Consider the following 19,515-nt stretch of genomic DNA (forward strand, 5'->3'; position numbering starts at 1 on the left):
AAAAACAAAAGATCAGAAATATTACTATAGCAACTAATGAAAACTATGTACAATTATTATTACAAATTATTAAGCAAATAAAAATTATTTAAAACAAAAAGATTAGAAATAATACTCTAACAACTAAAGACAAATGATATATATAAAATAATATCTCTCTCTCGCTCTCTCTCCTCTCTCCTCTCTCTCTCTCTCTCTCTCTCTCTCTCTCTCTCTCTCTCTCTCTTCTCTCTCTCTCTCTCTCTCTCTCCTCTCTCTCTCTCTCTCTGTTGTAGTAGTAGTAGACAGCTGATTACTAAACAGGCTCCAGAGACGTGTGTGCATTAGAATAGAACAAGGTGACAAACTGACCCAGGCTTGTTCAGCCTCTGCCTCATATTACACTCTATAAATGGCTTTGTTTGTTTGTGTGCATTCACACATACATTATTTCCCCAGGTAACTCCTTATTTCTATAGATTTTTAATATGTGACTTTGTATATAGATTTTTCTAAAAAGATGCATGAAAAGACAACTAATACTTCCTTTTTAGTGCATTAAAAACTTTTTAGCGAGCGTCTCTTCAGCCGATCTGAACAGGTCCACCACCTGCTTCTTAGAGCACCATTCTCTAGAAAGAGACTTGTTTCCTTTGTGTCAGGACAGACGGACACATTCCTGTGTTTGGAGTCATCGCCTGTTCTTGTGCTCACTTCCTATAGTTGACAGCTGTCCACCTTCTTATTAACGCTCTCTCTCTCTCTGACACATAACTCTAAACCATACCTTTTTTTCTCACCTCCTTTCCGTTTTTAATATCGCATACAGAAGCATGCTGTGTGGCTTACACACCTCTCCCTCCACAGAAGTTACTGCTGAACCTGCGAGTGCGTAGTTTGACTCCCTGCAGCTCCTGTAACGGTAAACTTATAGCTGTCGGGGCAGTGAGAACTGTAGGACGGTGAAGCCTCGCTCGACGGATTCTTCAAGGACAACAAAAAGAAATCATCTTTCTATCATATGCACATCAGCTCTATTCATATTGTGTATGTTAAATACACACGGCAGACGATGGTACTGAGCCTATGTTGGACTGAATGAGGACATTTTTATTGGCGTGACTGACTTCTGCAAATGCTTCCTCAGGTAACCTGAGCGTTGGAAACTTTACTCTATGATGCAAAGACATAATACTGCAGTAGTAGAGCTTCATCAATGTACAGTGTGTGCATTTATTTTAACTCTGATTGATAATGTCAAGATGGGTAATGTGATAAATGATCTTGTTAGGATTCTGATTAGAATAGTCTCTTTGATTTGAGGTCCGCACATTTGATCTTAGAATTACAAGGCTCTCATCTTTTGACTATACGATGTACACAGTGTAAATATTTGAAACCACTCAAAACTTTTGAAAAATGTTACTGAGGACAGGGTTAGACTTTATTTGTGTTGCACCAGAAGCTCTGTGCTGTGGTGACGTTATCGGACTGAGGTAGAGTTAGTGCAGCGTGTGTTTAGACTACAGCTGCATTCACTGAGTTCAAACTAACCCCCTCTGTTTGTGCTCCTCTCAGGAGCGACAGCGGCTGGAGACCATCTTGTCTCTGTGCACGGAGCTGGGCCGCTCCGAGAGAGACGGGGGCGGCACGACTGCGGCGCCCGCCTCGGCCGTCGCAGACCTCCAAAAGATCAATCAGGAGCTGGAGAAGCTTCAGGTGAACGACGACGACGATGACGACACGCCCTCCGTCTTTTCGGACTCCTCGGCCGTCAATGGGACGACGGAGAACGGACACACCGTCTCCCATGGGTCAGAGAACGGTTACTACGACAACGATCTACAGGTACGACAGAGACGCAGCAGCGGCCAGCGAGACAACAGGGCCGAATCCCCCGCTGTCAGTCTGCGAAGCTTTGGCCCCTCTCCTTCTCCGCGTGCACACAGGAACAACGAGGTACGTTTATTTGTACAAACAAACTCCCTCTTAAGATCACTGTTGTCATGTATTGAACTGTTGAATATGAGCAACAGAACAACTGGAGAGTCACTTCTTAATGCTCAGAGCTGTATCAAACAGGGCCCTGCTCTACCCTAACAGGGCTGCAAGTCACGGCTGTACTTCTAATATTGTGGGGAATTTAGTTTAACGCCATTGACGATCAAATAAAAAAATTGACAGAACACAGGAGTGATTACAAGAGAAGTATTAAAGAGAGAGAGGGAGACCCGAGTGCACAGATTTGTTAAAACGAGAGCTGACACGACCCCTCACTTACATGCACTCGCGCCATTGGTCCAGAAGCAGATTTCAGCTCATGCTTTGAGTGTGCATGGAATAGAGAGGCTTGATTTGGTTTGTAAAAAAACGAACCGTCACCCGACATTGGTCGACGTTTTTACAGGCTTACAGCTGCTACAGAAGACATTAGATCTAACTTACTGTCACAACATAAAGACAATGTCAACCAAAAACTGAAAAAGTGTATCTGGGGTAAATTACTTTAAGTGAACAGGAAGTGATTTTTTTTTTTTTGTATAATGTTTGTTCTGTTTGAGACTGTGGTTACGGAGTGGAGTCTTTGTAAACATTGTTGACAGAGATGATCCTCCATAAACGATCTGTTTGAAGTGGCTCAGATCCAGTTTGAAGGAAATTGCCTCACGTACTTTCTCTGTCTGAAAAGAGTGCCACAGAGGCACCTTTGACTCTGCTCAGCTTCTTTAAAGATTAATCCGGATCAATGTGAGAAGTGATTATGTGCCCTGCTCTTTGTGGAAAACGCGAGAGTGACAAGTATCAACATACACATCCTTCACATACACAGATGGGAGATATTTGCAGCCTGTTGATTAGATTAGAGCAGGCGCAGTGTTAGCGTTCGGAGCGGACAGCTGCTGTTTGTGTGTGTGGGGGATTGTGTGCTTCTCTCTGCACACATTTCTTGGCTGTTGAAGAACAAAACTTCCTCTTATGAAAGGATGAGTTGACTTTACAATGCTGTAGGTGGACCTAGTTTCCCCTTGTGTAAAATAAGGTTTGAATTGATAGTATAATAATTTACTCTCTATGAAGGCTACAGTCCTTGACTTTGTTGGTTTTGCTGTTTCCAGGCTCTAGATGAAGCCGCTCGTTACCGTAGAGCTTCAGAGGAGGAGGTGAGGCGTGTGGAGGAGGAGAGGATCCAGGTGCTGAACAACATGGAGGAGGTGGAGCAAAAGATCAAAGAGCTGGACAACCAAATAGAGGAGTCTTCCCGAGAGGTAAGAAAAATGTAATGAGAGTGGGGAAGGCACTGTGAAAAGACACAGCGCACCTCTGTTGACCTCATTTGATCGTGAAACGAAAATGACGTCATGTAACGTAAGGTACAGATTAAAAAGAGTTAACCAGGTATTTAGAATCAGTCAAATCCGAAGACCTGAATGACTTCCTTACTCGTGTGTGTGTGTGTTCATCCAAGGTGGAGGTTGAGCGAGCTTTGGTGGAGGCAGAGATGGAGTCAGAGGCGGCCGCTCTTCAGCAGGAAAAAGATGCTTTGGTGGCGCTCCACAACAAGATGGCGGACCTTGAGACCAAGTCCCAGCAGGAAAAAGAAAAGGTATCTGACAAACAGTTTGTAGTTGTAAATGAAGGAGGGCCAAAAGGGAACCTCGACACAGAGACAAAGAGCCTGTTGACATTCAGCCCGAGTTAAAAGACGAGGACACTTGAGATGCTGAAAGTGATAAAAACATTTCGTGATTGTGCAAACTGACTGATCTTCTTTGGTAAGTGATGTTACTGTCAGGCCCGGTGGACAAACTTAATTAGAAATAGGTTTTCAACAGCAGCATGTACTTTTCCTGCTAAGGTGTTAGTGTGTGTGTATGTGTGTGTGGCGTTGAAAATAAATGTGCCATGTTGAGACTCTTATAAATTAAGGGGTCATGTGACTTGCCGGTAGGTGTTTATCCTCCTCATGCCATCTTTGGTCCAAATATATATCTGTTAATAATGCCCAGCGTGTAGTGGTCACCAGGTGTTAGTATCTTATAGCCTCTCCTGCTGAGGGAGCCAGTGTGCCCCGTACATCTCAACCAATATATGGTATCAGTGACCGGCAGTGAAGTGTAGGTGGAGAAACGTTTAGAATTTGTTGTGTACGTGTGTTTGGTTTGAGATGTTCTACGCTGGACTGAGTGGTTGCGTCATTGTGAAGTGTACATGAACACACGCGCAGTAGATACTTTATAAAAAGCCCTGTCATGATGCAGAGTGTGATTAAGGGACAGAGAGACAGATCAGGTAGAAAGTAAACAGCTGGCGTCTAAGACTTAGCGAAAGGAAGTGAAGTTGAATGCTTGTAAAGATTTGGGTGACTGTATATGTTTTAGTATTCATTAAAAAAAAAACACATTCATCCATTCCCCAGATCAATTCCATTCAATCAGAGCGGCGAAAAAAAACTCATGGCACAATTTCTCACACCCATTTCACTCCATGCCTTCATTTCAGTTTAATTCCTCCTTAGTTCTCCATCTCTCAGTATTTGATTTCTCCAGCTTCCCCGCCCTCCCATCCCATAGGCTAATCTTGCTGACCTGGTTGCCATAGTGACTAACTGTTGCTCCCCCAGTCCCACTAACGCTGCCATCCTCTCTCTGTCCTGTGTATGTGTGTGCTTGTGCGTTTGTTTGTGTCTGTTTTGTGTGTGTGTGTGTGTGTGTGTGTGCACATAAACAAAATGTGTACATGGGCGTGTGGACGGGGCATCTCTGTGTTTGGACATGTGTGTATGTCAGGCGTGCGAGGTGCTGCAGGCAGAAAGGGGCAGAGTAGAGAGGTTGGCTCAGATTGTGTGTGAGCAACGCTCTCAGCTGGACAGCTGCCCTGAGGCCACCAAGGAGCCCCTGCAGGAGCAGCTGGCCAGGGTCAGTACACACACACACACACACACACACACACACACACACACACACACACACACACACACACACACACACACACACACACACACACACACACCTCACAAACATCGATCAGACACATCATTATAACCACCTATGTAAGAGAATCCAATTCCAACTTTTGAACTCCATAACAATTCATCTTTTACAAAGCTTCTAGCAGCACCATCCCCCACTTCAGCTTTAACTTTATATATGAAGTAGAACTATCACACTTGTCAACAGACACCCAGGATGTAGGCAGAGTTTATGTTAGAACGTCTTGTATCAGATTGTAAAGATGGTCATGATGTTATGGCTGATCTGTGGATACACAAAAAACATTCATTAGAATACATCAACATGTTTTCTTTTCTTGAGTTTTTTTAGTTTCTGCTCGTCTATGTAACAGGCTCTGTCAAAGCTGTGCATGCACACTCACAGGGAGGGAAACTCAGAACTAAACATGTGTGTCCATAACGACTGTTCAAGTATTCACATTTCACATACAGAATCTCACAGAGCTAAAAAAAGAGCCATGTGATGGCTGCTGTGCATGTGGACGTGCATTAATGCTTCCCTAACAGAGTTAATTGCCTGGTCCATGTTGTCTCATGCTGTCTCCTCTCTGTTTCTAACCTCGTTGTTTGTCGACACGTCGTGTTGTTTTCATCAAGAGGGTGAAGCCTGATGGAGAATGAAATATGATTAAATGAACTTTAGAAGTCATCACAATCTGTGTCCCCGTTATCAGTTTACTAACTGCAAGTCAATCAGCAGCCAGAATCAACAACTTAATGACCAACAGAGCCCCCTGGTGGCCAAACACTGCAGCTGCCACACAATTCAAAACGCAGAAATAAGAAAATGTGTCGAAATGTTTGATACAAATAACAGAAAGCTATTAGACATTACATTTCAACATGTTTTCAATCATTTGCTCGGGATTTCACTTTTTGTTGCTACATGCATCACAGCTGTAGGGACTTACTTTAAAAAAAATAATCAATATTGTTTGCTCTTGTCGATGCAGCAGATCATTGTCCGATGCATACCATCATTTTGGCCCCGTCGATCTGCCTGTTGACCTTTTCCTTGGCTTACGCCGAGTACAACTGAAGACCCCCCCCCCCCCTCCCCCTCCAGTTCAGCAACAAATAGGAGATAAACATTTTGAGAAGCACACAAAAGTAAAGTTGTGGGGTCCAGAATAGAAAGAAGTTCTGTTTTTAATACCTAAAGTTGTTTGTCAGATTTAAGATGAGAGAAAGTATGGCTTACGCTTTTACATAAACACACACAACATAATCTGGCTTTTCTCCACCGAGGGGAAGGTAAAAGATAAGATGGTGTTTCTACAGCTCTCTTACGCCTGCCTTCGTGTTTTGACACCAATCAGTCAGTTCATTAATCAGCCGTCCAACAGGGCTGAAACAATGACACAGATAACTGCAGAGTCCTGATCAGAGCCGTTTTATTGTTCTGGTCTTTGTTGAACCCGAGTTGCATGGGGTGTCTCGTGGTGCTCTGTTCTCCATGATAGTGTGCTTCTATCACAGGAGTGTCAGCTTGTCTGTGTCTTGGAAGACTGCTCGCAGTGTGTCCGTGTCGCATGTTTACTTTACCTGGTTATGCTTCGGTGTCCGCATGACTGTTCAGTGTTGGAGAAACTTCTGGGTTCTGTGTGTCTAGGTTTGCATCATCTGTGTCCAATCAAATGTATTTGGATGGGAGGCTTACAGAGCTTACACCCAGTGACGGGCTTTTCAACTGGACAAATGTTCAATTTTAAAAAGGAGATTTTTCTTTTTACTGAAATCAACTCGATTTGTTTTTGTGTGTTTGCACATTTACCAACTCATTTAATCACCACTCAGCTCAGTGTCTCAACCATAAAAGCTAATGTTAATTACTGCTGTTATTATCAAATAATGATTGTATTCACCTGCATTTAAACGCCATACATCCCTTCTGTGTTTTTTCAAACCCTTTCTTGTTGTACTGGTATCTTTCCTCCTGTCCACCCCCCCCCCCCCCCCCCTCTCCTCGGTCCCGCCTGTTTATCGCCGCTTTCTTTTTCTCTCCGCGTGTTTGTGTGTAGGACTGCGACGTGCTCGAGGCGGAGACGAAGCGTTTTGAGGACCTCGAGTTCCAGCAACTGGAAAAAGAGAGCAGGCAGGATGAGGAGAAGGAGACCCATACGCAGCAGCTCCTCCGGGAGATAGCGGACCATCAGCGAAGCACCGTCACTCGCAAGGTAACACCAAAAGACTGATTCGTTTCTCACTTCAGTTACAGACAGACAACATTGATAGCTGACAAATAGCATTAGTGGCATTAGTTTTAGTAATGTGTATAAGGGAGCTAAAAACGTGTAACATGTTTTTTTTTTCCTTTTTCTTCAGGAGAGACTATTAACACTGAAAAAGCAGGCAGTACAGATTACCCAGCAGGCTCAGCGAGAGAAGGAGAGCTTCATGAAGGAGAGGAGCAACCTTGAAGCAATGCTCCAAAGAGTAGGAGAACGTTCATGCTTTCATGTGTACACGTGACCGTCTTCTATTTGATGTATTATTCATGAAAAAGGGAGTGGGTCAGGAAGGGGGTCTCCTTTTAGTTTCACAATGTGTTTTTTTTTTTCTCACACGCCTTTTTGTTTTCCCTTTTAGGAGAAAGAAAACCTCGCCACGCTAGAAAGAAAATATGCTGATCTCACCGGCGGCAGAGGTTTCACTCTAAGAGAGGTACGTTTGATCGACAGCCGGGGGAACAGAGAACCTCCTCCTCCTCTTCCTCCTCTTTAAATCTCTGAGGTTTCCTTCTTCACTTTTGTCAGGAGAAAGCCTCACTGGCTGATGTGTGTCAGTTTCTGAGCGAACGGTGCCGTTCCCACACATCCACCACATCTCCTCCTCCTCCTCCAGTAAACCTGTGTGCCCTCTCATCCCTCCTTCCCCCTATTTTTCTCAAGAATGCTGAGGTACCTTCTTCTTGTATTTCACCTCTCTGTTCTTCTCTTTGTCCAGATTGTCTCATTTAATCCTTCTTAAATCCAGTTGTACCCCCCCTCCTCTTTTTTTGTTTCCACTTGTTGTAACACACAGATTGTTTATAACAGTTTGATTGATTCGATGCACAGCTCATACTCACACATATTAATTCTGTAAGAATGTCTTTGTCATCATCTCAGTCTGTGTTAACAGTGTCGTAACTTGTTTGTCTTAACATATTAATAGCTCACTTCATGCAGCGCCTCACCCCTTCTCTCCCCCCTTACCCCCCACTCTCCACATGATACCTTTTCAGGGCTATGTCACAGTCAGTGAAATCAGTGAGCTTTACTCACAGCTTGGGGGGGAACTTAAACCCGCCCCCGCCTCTGCCTTGGCCAATGCCTCTCCAGAGTCCACTGCAAACCCCTCCCCTGATGGCGACACCTCAAAACCAGCAGAGGATGAGGTGTGTGCGTAGACGTGTGATATCACCTGCGTGTGTAGTGGAGAACCAAGACGTAGATTCTGAACGTGTGTGTGAATGAAAGTGTGATTTCTTTCTTCTTTTTTTTTCCCTCCAATTTACGTTCTTCTTCTGCACTGTTTTGACAATTTTCCTTTCTTCTTTTTCAAGCTCTATCATTCCTCCTCCTCCTCTTCTTCTTCCTCCTTTCGTCTAAATCCCCGCCCCCTTCCCAAAACCCCCTCTGTGCATTGGCCAGAGAACATGGTGTCATATCGAGACCCCTCTCCCCTCCCCGACTCTCCCCCACCTCCCCTTCCTGTCAAAAAACACCATCACCGACACAGGCAGGTAATGTGTGTGTGTGTGTGTGCATGTTTCAGAGTGATTTTCTCTCTCTTTTTTTTTTTTTTTTTTTTTTTTTTTTTTTTTTTAAGATTCATGTGAACGACAAACAATCGATAAATAGTTGACTGTGTACGTCCCTCCTCTGTGTTCTCGCTGTGTGTCGGATCAGCAATTCCGTTTGTTGGAAGAGCGAAGGAGGTCTGAGAGAGAATCTGGCTGCCACCTCAGTGACACCCTACCCAGGAAGAGAAGCACACCCACCATGACACCTCAGTTCACCAGCGCAACACTGGGACGCAACTTCTCCACCAAGGTATACACATCTAGGGTGCTTTCGGATTGTCCCTCCTATCTACTGTCACTATCCACTTCACCTTAACCCTGTTAAAAACATCACAGGGTTGGTGGCACCGATAGCGCAGCGGCAGCGCGCGCGCACCATGTTGCGAGGCTTTGCTCCTCGCGCGGGCGGCCCGGGTTCACGTCCGGCCTGTGGCCACTTTCCCGCATGTCTCTCCCCACTCTCTCCCTGTTTCTGACTCTATCCACTGTCCTATCAATAAAGGCATAAAGGCCCAAAATAAACCTTTATAAATAAAAAAAACATCACAGGGTTAAAGAAAGGTGTTAGGAGAATTCATGACTTAAGAAAAGGCAATCGCGATGTTTTAACAGTCCGACCGCTCTTTCACTCGGTGATGTCATAATAATGTGACGGCGGCGGAGGTTAGTGACGCGAGTCTGCCGTGGTGGAACTACAGTTTCAAGAAAATTGGCTACAAAAAGCTCATCTAAAAATGTTTCCCCTGTGCCTTCTTACAGGTGAAATAATCCTAAAAACCATGTGGTGTGAATAGAAATAAAAGGAAGGCTTTATTAGATATCAGGAAACTTCACTTTGATGGTTTTATAACATCAACATCACGTTCAGAGTTCACCTCTGGATTTAAGATAGTTTAAAGTTATTACAATTTGTCGTATTAAATCATCAAATAACAGCAAATTACCTCCACAAACATGATACAAGAATGTATAAAAGCAAGGTTCACCTTCTTCACACAAACAAAATGAAAAGAAATGAAATAAATACAATGTTGTAACTAATTATAAGTCAAATCAATAAGCAGATGATCTCCACATTTCTCCTCTGACAGATCCTTAGTTTTCATGAACGCTCGGATATGAGTCGGATGCGCGAGTCGCTGCAGCCGCAATGAATTGTGGGGCGGCACTTTCTTATCTCCTTTGGTAAAGGATGGTTCAGTGTTTCCTAAGCTAAAGGAGGTTATAAAGAAAGCATTGTTCCACCTTTCCTCAACTTTTAGAGAATTTGAACAGCTCTTATCGTGGCCGCCACTTAACTGCATCCAGGGTTAAGGAAATAAAGAGAGTGAAAGTGGATTGGAGGGACAATCCGAACGCACCCCTAGACTGTCATATGTGAAGAAATCCACAGACATGATAAACGTGGCATCCTCATTTTTTAATTCAATTGTTTTGTGTGTTATAATGAAAGGAAAGAAACTACTGTGTGATTTCTTCTTAGACACAGCAAATCGTTTTGAACACCTTGAACATTGTTCACTTTGTTTGTAGTCTCATCAGCCGCTGGTTCAGAGCACGAGCTGCGGCAGCATTCTTCCAAGACTTTTCTCCCTATCCAACAAGGAGACAGAATCTCGACGTCTGCAGAAAGGTACACGCACCTTCCACACACACGTACATGTACGACCTTCATCCGACTGACACGGACACACGAGTGGAGATTTCCTTTCCCTTACAGAGACTAACTGACTATCCCTCTTCTCTCTCTCTGTGTATTCACTCACAGTAAACACTGCACCATATATGGTGGTGTCCATCTTTCTGTGTGCCGTCGTGCACCTCAGTTTTGTTTATCTGTTGTTTGCGATAACACAGGAATGTGAGTCGGTGGAGGGGCTGCTCCATGAAGTGATGTGTGGTATGTTTCTGTTTGTGTGTCAGTATTCAGCATAGACTCAGCAGCTGTTACAGTTTAAAACGCGTTACACTGGTAGTGACTGCTCAGACGTCTAAGTGCGTCCCTTTTTCACCTCACAAAGCGGGAAACACTTCGCCATATCTGGGCTGACTTTGGCTTTTGAATCCGCATGTCACCACTTCAGGTTGAGAGATGGTCAGTTACCTCAGGGAAGCGTTCAGTGAAAGTTAAAATACTTCAGTGTATCTCAGCCACATGCATGATAGATTGTTTTCAACACTTTCACAGGTTAGATATCTTAAAGAAACTACTAGTCTGAGTTATGTGGAGTGTGTGTGTGTGTGTGTGTGTGTGTGTGTGTGTGTTTTTAAAAAGAGTTGCTGTGTTTTCCCGGACGCACGCATGTATCAGGTCCCTGAGTCCCTTTGGTCCCTTGATCTGGCTCATCAGATGGGTGGGTCTGCTGACATGGGGGAGATGCTATCAGGTCGATTCGGTTAGCTTTTTTTTTTTTTTTTTTAGTTAGTTTCTTTAAGTATCTGTACCATCATTTTGTCAACATTCCTGCTTCTGCTCTCGAGAACATCTCCTCTTCTGGTCGGGAATCTTTGGACTGCCTGCATCAGGACTTTGGCGTGTTGTTTTGCTGACTTTTTCGTGGCTTGTCTGTCTTGTCCTGTATTTGGACACCCGATAAGAGCGTCTTTTCTCTGAATGTAAAAGAGCTTTTCACGCTGGCGGGGCTTTGTGATCCAAAATTGCAACCATCTGAGCAAACTGTAGTCCCGGATGAGGTGACACAGTCAGGTAATTGAAGTGCACACGCATGTGCACAGGAAGAGCGGCTCACGCTGTGTGTGTGTGTGTGTGTGTGTGTGTGTGTGTGTGTGTGTGTGTGTGTGTGTGTGTGTGTGTGTGTGTGTGTGTGTGTGTGTGTGTGTGTGTGTGTGTGTGTGTGTGTGTGTGTGTGTGTGTGTGTGTGTGTGTGTGTGTGTGTGTGTGTGTGTGTGTGTGTGTGTGTGTGTGTGTGTGTGTGTGTGTGTGTGTGGTAAAAATCTTTTTTTGTTCGGTTTTCCAGGTCAGCCCAGCTCCCGAGCAGCTTCCCAGACCAACGTGTACCTCGATGCCTTTGGTTACCGTGACAACCAGGCCTTTGACACGATGAGCATTGACAGTACTGACTCGATTGAAACCAGCATCTCTGCCTGCTCACCTGACAATGTCTCCAGGTCAGTATTCACAGTAGTTGTTTTTGTGCACGCACGCATACAGATCTGTAGTGCGCCCTACTGACACTGAAGTACTCGCTTCATTAATCCACTACCCACTGCTCCTGCTCCCGTCACTCCTTTAGTCTGATATAAAAAAAAAGGTTGAGAGACGTAAAGCAAACTGTTTTGAAATGAGTTAAAGAGAGGTTAAAATACGACAGGAAACGGAGGAATGTGGAAAATTGAAAAGACAAAAATGTCCCTTTTGTGTTTATAATATGAAACATTGACAGGGAAGGGGAGATGGGGGGGGCAACAACGAGAGTGGAGGGAGATTTAATGTAAAAAGTGTGTGGAGCTTTCCCGCCTTTCATGGTCCCTCCTTAGAGAATAAGATGTGTAGAACTGTGTGTGTTGTATGAGTTTGAGGGGGGGGGACTCTTGATTAGTGTTCCAAGGCTCAGGTTACAGAAGATGGAAAACATGAAGGTGTGTTTGTGTGTGTGTTTGTGTGTGTGTGTGTGTGTGTGTGTGTGTGTGTGTGTGTGTGTGTGTGTGTGTGTGTTCAGTCAACCCCCACTGGTCCAGATGAAGTGAGTAAAGCAGAAGGAGCGTGGAGGTACATTTTGGGGGTCCACCCCCTGTCTGGACTGAAACCATGTGTGCTTGCTTTCCTTCTCTCCTTTTTACAGTGGTTGCATCTGTCTTTTGTCTCCCCTCCTCTTGTTCCTCTGAATGGTATGCGCTTGGTTTCGGCAGAAAAAGTTTCACAGTCGCAAACCATTTGCAGATTGACCTCTCTGCATCGTCTGTTTTCCTGGAAGAAACTGCCTTCAGTCGGACTCTGCTGTATAACGGCCTCACATCGGATTGAAAGATGTGTGCAGTGGAGTCGGGATCAGTGCTGGACAAAGAAGTAGTTTGATGATAGAAGTGGATTTCTTTTACATCTTGTCAGTGATGAATCCAGATTCCTGGAATTACAGGTGTTGGAGCAAGATTAAAAAAAACTCTTTAAGTAATCCAACTTCTCGATTTTGAAGAGATTTGTACTGGACTGTTCTACAATGACTATGAGTGCGATCCCCTCTCATCGCCGGAGGTAAGAGAATGGAAGAGAGGAGAGGATGGACGTAACAGTGAGGAATCAGTTCTTTCACTTTAGAGTCAATTCAAGTCGTTCCAGGGAAATGTTATTAACTTTCTTCATCCAAGTACTGGACTAACATTTTGCAAACATTGCAGCCAAGGATACTGGTAGAAGTTATATCGATCAGGTTGATTTAGTTGAATTACATGTTAAATGCCTCCTTTTTTTTTCTTTTTTTTTAATTTAAAATGTTTTGGGGTTTTTTTCTTTTTTTTTTTTAACGCACTTAAAGAGAGAGTGAGATGTGTGGTAATGGTTTTGCATTAAACTGACAGATGCATAAAAATATATAATAACCAGAGAGCGGGAAAGCTTTTTTTTTTCTTTTTTTTTTAAAGACTGCTCCTCCTTTTTCTTTCTTTTCAAATCCTCCCTCCTGATCCCTGTTTTCTCATTTTGATTTCTGTAGTTACCCCCTTTTTTTTTCTCTCTCTCTCTTCTTTCCTTCCTGATTTGTTTACACTGGGTCTAATGTCTCCCATTCATCTCAACGCTGTGACATCATCACAGATCAACACTGAGGATCCATTTCCTCTGGATGAGAACGACTTTTGTGCGTGCGAGAGTGCTTGAGTGGGATTTGTGCTCGAGTTGCCTTTTAGTGGGAGCTAAAATCAGAACATGAACTAGATAACTTTAGAGAACGAGGGAGGAAAAAAACCCACTTTTAAACATGACAGACTTAACAAAATTCCTTCCTTGTGATGTCAGTCAAGAATGCGTTTCATGTGTAGACTGTCTGCTGTCTGCGAGACCTGAAGCTAGACCAGGCGGCTGTTTCCAACTAAACACAGACAGTGACACAGCAGAGAGTCAGACAGTCATGAAAGACCTTCAGTCAGAATTATAACACTTTTTAGTAGGATGCGTCTCTGCTCTTCAACCAGTGTGAGCTTCTTTCTCAAACACGGGTGACACTTAGATTGGACTCATTAGGAAGTATTTCTTTGACACTCGCCTGAAGATTCATAGAAAATGCGACACCTGGAAAAACAGATGGAAAAGTCCGTCTGGATTCAGTTCGTCACGCTTACTGCAAGAGTAGCAGGTTTCATTGATTGGCTTGGCAGCTGCCCAGTCCCATTACATTTCAGTGTATTTCATGTTCAGCCTCATGATAGTTGATTTGCTGATTGTGTTTTTGAGACCATGTTTATAATGTGTGTGTGTGTGTGTGTTTGTTGCAGTGCCAGTACTTCCAATATGGCCAAGCTAGAAGAGATGGAGCGTCTGCTGAGAGAAGCGCAGGCCGAGAAGAGAAGCCTCATGGAACACAAGGTCACTACAAGTTAAAAACCCCTCACCACAGTGAAATCCCTGACAGTGTATTAAAAGTAGAGACAGGTCGTGTACAGAGAGCCGGAACTGTCCCTGGATTTGCATTTGTAGTAAATCTGCCAATTTAGACACAGAGCAAAAAAAAAAAAAAAAACTCTATAAAAAAAAAATGTAACCATTCATGTTGTTCCTCAGGAGCGAGAGATGGACATACGGAAGCAGGCACTAGAGGAGGAGCGGAGGAGAAGGGAGGACCTGGAGAAAAGGCTACAGGAAGAGACGAGCAGACGCCAGAAACTAATCGACCGTGAGGTGAAACTGCGAGAAAAACAGAGAGCACAGGTGAGAAAGGAAATCATTTCAAGGGCGTGCAAAAATACTGCAGCTACAGTGTCGCTTAACGTGGGATTATTCTGTGTTCGAGCTTATTGGCGTAACTCCGTTTTCTGTGGAGCATAGTTCATGAAGGAAAGGACCCACATGCTGTCTTCTTTTTTGTTTTTGTTTTTTAATTTGGTGCTATAGCGTGATAAACTGGTGAGACATACATAACAAATAAAGTAGGAAAACAAGGAGAAGGGATTAGACGATACAAAACAGAAAAGGCAGAGGACAACAGTGACAAAATACAAAAGAAAATAAGTCAATAAGTTAGAGCAAAATAATGAGGTTTCAATAGACACATCAACTGACAAGCACAGAAAATACAAAACTACACAAAATATTATAATAATAAATAAAAATTCGAAATAAAATAAAAAAACGGGTACAAGAAGACAAAAGAGCGACGGAGATATAGAAAAAGAGAAAGGGGGGATAGAAAGTGTTTTATGAAGTGGACTTGAGAGGGAGAAGGGGAGAATGATCAGTGTGTGTTCTGAGTTGAATGTGTTGAGGTGTGTATTCTAGATGTGGTGTGATAGTATGTGTATAGATTATATTACAAGGTTTATCGTCTTCCTGTCGGAGTTTAATTTTTACCCAATAGATAATGTCGATTTCATCACCGATGAGGTAGTTGACCTTTCACTCTTTGGATAAATCTTTCCCTCTTGTTTCTGTATCTGACTTATGTATGTTCCATGTATACTTTCATCCTTCTCTATGGTTTCAAACACGTCTGGCAGTTTATACACTTCATCCATCTTCTTTTGTTCTCTGTCCTGGACCATCAACTGTTGGCAGCAGATGAAAGAATCTTCCACTTAAATCCGTCCCACCACATGATACACATCTGCACGATTATATAAACACCTCAGTGTTATTACATATTCCATCTCTTCTGCAATGAACCCTTTCACTCTTTTCCCTCCAGTCCCGTCCGCTGACACGGTACCTGCCGGTGCGAAAGGACGACTTTGACCTGCGCGCTCACATCGAGTCTGCCGGCCACAGCACAGACACGTGTTTCCACTTGTCCATCTCCGAAAAAACCTGCCGTGGCTACTTGATCAAAATGGGAGGCAAGATCAAAACCTGGAAGAAACGCTGGTTCGTCTTTGACCGTAACCGACGCACGCTCTCCTACTATTCAGGTAGAACACAACGTGCACAAGCAGGAACTACTACATAAAGACACACGTTTATATTCTGTTCCTTCATTGTTTGAAACGCAGTTCACATCAAATAGAAAGCAAGGAACTGAACATGCTACATTACGTTTAGTCATAATTGTATTTCTATATCCGAGTTAAAACACCCATCATTTCTTCCGCAGACAAACATGAAGCCAAGCTGAAAGGAGTTATCTACTTCCAAGCTATTGAAGAGGTGTATTATGATCATTTGAAGAATGCACATAAGGTATGTGTGCTAATACTGTTTTGTACTTATTTATATTGCGACAAGCATGTTTTATGAAAATATCCTCCTTTCTTATGAATTATTTATCATACTCCTGATCTTTTCTTCCCCCTGTCCCTGCTGCAGAGCCCTAACCCCTCTCTGACCTTCAGTGTGAAGACTCACGACAGGGTCTACTACATGGTGGCCCCCTCTCCAGAGGCCATGAGAATCTGGATGGACGTGATCGTCACAGGTGCAGAGGGCTACACCCAGTTCATGGTGTAGGAAGCCATGACTCCGTCTGCCTTTAAAGACTTCTGTCTGCCATTTTTTGTATCCTCTGATTGATTCTTTTTTTGGACAGGATGGACAGACATTGTTGTCACACATGCTGGAGCGTTGACTCATTTTCTGTTATAAAGACAGTAGCCTCAAGATTCAGATCTCACTTCAGAACATTTCTTGTGCCTTATTCTGGAGATGGGCGGGGTTTACACAGGTTCTAATTCCAGAGAGCTAATTCGGTACCGGTGATCTAAACAGTCCTGTAGCCCTCTGACTTGTCAACCTCATGTGTACTTTAAAAGAAATTATTGTCAAGAAAATGTTGAATTAACTCTATCTTTCACAAGATGACTGAAACACATTCCTTTAATAATGAGTAGAATGTGAATGAGCCACTTTTAATAAATACATTAGTGAACCAAAATAAAGAATCAGAGATGTTTAGTGCCAGCTAAACATTTCTTCCCACAATAATAGACATTTGAAATGGGTTCAACCAATTCTATACAGTTTTATTTGTGTTGTGTGTGTGTTTAAAATAAGTAAAGCATAGTGATTTAGTAAAGTAAGTTCTACTTCCTGTCTTTGTTTCGATTAAACTTTGTGTATCCTTACTGTGGCATTCTCAGGTTTTATGGGCGCGCTCATCATGATCATGTGAGAGTTTCTGCACAGTTACTAAAGAAGTGCCTGTTCACATCGATTTACTGGGAGCTTTAAAAGGAGCTCCAAGGTGCTATTTGTACATGATGAGTGTCACTAATGATTCTAAATACACCCTCATGTCAAAAATTGGGGTGTATTTAAAAATGCAGATTACTCCAGAGTTTACAATCCCGTTACCATAGTCTCAGATGAACAGTTGTCATAATATAGTTACTGCAGGTGACTGTTACTAAGAGGAATATTGACTATGACTAAGGCTCTACATTTTTATATTTGTACATTTTGTTTTAAGTTGTAGTGTTAAGATGACGTGTTTTATGACAGTTATTGGCCATCATTAACTCGAGACTCCTGTTTGTGCCTTTTTGATCATATTTTTGTGACAGTATTTTAACATACATATCATCAGTGTTTGACAGCTCCGTGTATCTACATTAGAAACTAAATGCTAAGCTATCTGTGCTGAGAAAACAAATGTGGGAAGACGTTCCTGAGTGATCCCCCCCCCCCCACACACACACACACACACACACACACACACACACACACACACACTCAATTAAAGGCCTTCAGTCATCGAGACGGATTATTGTGCTGCTTTGGTCCATAAGCTTTATTTGCATTGCTTTTATTACCACTAATTCAGTGCTAGTTATTCCACTTTGAACACTAAGGCTGCTTATTTTATCGTTTATTTTAGTCTTGCCTCTCGGCATTGTATTTCAGTTCTGTTTTTATCGACCAAAGTCCATGTTTGTGGTAAAATGTATATGTGTTTTCGTTGCTTTGACTTTACTTTCATCAGTACAGTAAGATAAAGAGGATACCCGTTTGTGTTAGTACATGGATGTTTTCCACCAACAAAAAGGGGCTGTGATAAAGGAAGCGTCATGCTCTTGGAGTAATTATTTTGTTATGTTGATTACACTGTATTTATGCCATAACCATTGCATGTATCTTGATTTTATATTCCCCTAAAGAATAATAAAAATGATATATTTTACCTTTTATTTAACGTTCAAGTTTTAATGAGAAGATAAACTACGCTGCCTCTTTTGCAGTCACACTCACTAACACTCACTAGTATCAGACACAAGTTATAATAGAGAGGGCAAAATTTAAAGTAAAAAAAAAAAAACTCAGCCTCTGATTGATCCACAATTAAAGTGTGGTTAACAGTTGTACATTAGCCTACATGTCAGGTACACCTTTGTAATTATTTAGTCAATGTAACTATTAAACTATTGATTAATACCTACTTTGAATTGAATAAGGTGTCCTGTGTGCCTTAAAAAAATCGCAAAGTAGCATTTTTTTATGTAATGACAACCGTGGGCAGGATCCCAGACCCCTTACAGAGGTCAAGGCTCACAATACCTTCAAATTAAGCACGTTAGTAAGACCTGTTCTGAAATCTTTGATCAGTATATAATATAGAAAAAAAATATATCCAATATAGTAGAGCTATATTGGATCACTATGTTGTATAATAGATGAGAAAAAAAAATACATGCTATAATGTGGAAGATAAACTACAAGGAAGAGGAGCACCCCCATGTGGCTGATAGCGGTACTGCTTACTATTAGACACACAGTGAATGTAGGCGACTGATCCAGGCCTAACGAGCACTAAGTACTGTCACAACTTTCGTCCAGTGCTACAATGTAGCAGCTTACATACATGTAGTCTATGTGAAAATGCTGCAAATACGCTGTACCCCTCTAGTTCAGGTGCACATGTGTAAGCGTGCTCATTGGTGTGCTGGTATATCCCATCATGCTTTGCGGTCTTACTAAATATAACAGTTTAGAGGAAACTAAGTGTGGGTGTGTAAACAGTGGTAAATCCACGTTAAGCTTAAATTGTGTGGGCAAACGAAGTGCTCGACAACAAGTATGCACGGTGCAGATTTAATCCGTCTCAACAAACACATTGCCTAATTGCCTGATTTAAAACGCAAACTTTATCAATCATATACACTATGCGACTTTTAAACTGGTATTGTAGTCTATTTGTACAGGAGGTTTTGCCCTTCAGTGTATGAATAGCCATTGTTTCACCGTGATGCTATTTGCATTAACTCAATAAGGGAACTTGCTAAAATGTTGTTTGCACCCTGTCTGTTATCGATAATTATTGTTTCCTTAATGTACGCTTTAAACACGTTCAAGTCAACAAACAAATGTTTAGTAGTTTAAACCATGACTTAAATCACTTTGACAACGAGGTACTATTTATACCCTCTGATTACAGTATAAATGCTGGCTGGTCCGATGACAGTGTGATTTCAAATGAATGCTACAGTCAGAATCAGAGCTCCTGTTTCTCCTCCCTTCCTCACTGTCGGCCACGACTAGCCTTTTCATTTTATTTCAGTCAATAGTGTAAACATGCTACCAATTCTTCCCTTGAGAAAACTGTACTAGCTACACTTCAGAGTAGATCAGCTGAAGATGCTCTGC

The 19,515-nt window shown here is 42.5% G+C and overlaps 1 protein-coding gene across 6 annotated transcripts in view; it reads left to right on the forward strand.

Annotated features, from left to right (window-relative positions):
- phldb2b (pleckstrin homology-like domain, family B, member 2b) overlaps positions 1-18,055 on the forward strand; it is a 41,233-nt gene extending 23,178 nt beyond the window's left edge. For 3 of the 6 annotated variants that reach the window (XM_079360859.1, XM_079360860.1, XM_079360864.1), the window contains 17 exons: positions 1,558-1,938; positions 3,096-3,245; positions 3,446-3,583; positions 4,767-4,895; positions 7,012-7,167; positions 7,316-7,426; positions 7,580-7,654; positions 7,747-7,890; positions 8,217-8,369; positions 8,884-9,027; positions 10,311-10,410; positions 11,756-11,906; positions 14,226-14,316; positions 14,512-14,658; positions 15,632-15,851; positions 16,034-16,119; positions 16,246-18,055. In XM_079360859.1, the coding sequence (XP_079216985.1) occupies positions 1,558-1,938; positions 3,096-3,245; positions 3,446-3,583; positions 4,767-4,895; positions 7,012-7,167; positions 7,316-7,426; positions 7,580-7,654; positions 7,747-7,890; positions 8,217-8,369; positions 8,884-9,027; positions 10,311-10,410; positions 11,756-11,906; positions 14,226-14,316; positions 14,512-14,658; positions 15,632-15,851; positions 16,034-16,119; positions 16,246-16,386 (2,517 nt within the window). In that variant the 3' untranslated portion in view covers positions 16,387-18,055. The remainder of the gene's footprint in view (positions 1-1,557; positions 1,939-3,095; positions 3,246-3,445; positions 3,584-4,766; positions 4,896-7,011; positions 7,168-7,315; positions 7,427-7,579; positions 7,655-7,746; positions 7,891-8,216; positions 8,370-8,883; positions 9,028-10,310; positions 10,411-11,755; positions 11,907-14,225; positions 14,317-14,511; positions 14,659-15,631; positions 15,852-16,033; positions 16,120-16,245) is intronic. The other 3 variants (XM_079360862.1, XM_079360861.1, XM_079360863.1) reach the window with 3 other exon arrangements.
- The last annotated feature ends 1,460 nt before the right edge of the window (positions 18,056-19,515 follow it).

The sequence above is a fragment of the Symphodus melops genome (assembly GCF_947650265.1).
Source record: "Symphodus melops genome assembly, chromosome: 14".
NCBI classification, from domain to species: domain Eukaryota; kingdom Metazoa; phylum Chordata; class Actinopteri; order Labriformes; family Labridae; genus Symphodus; species Symphodus melops.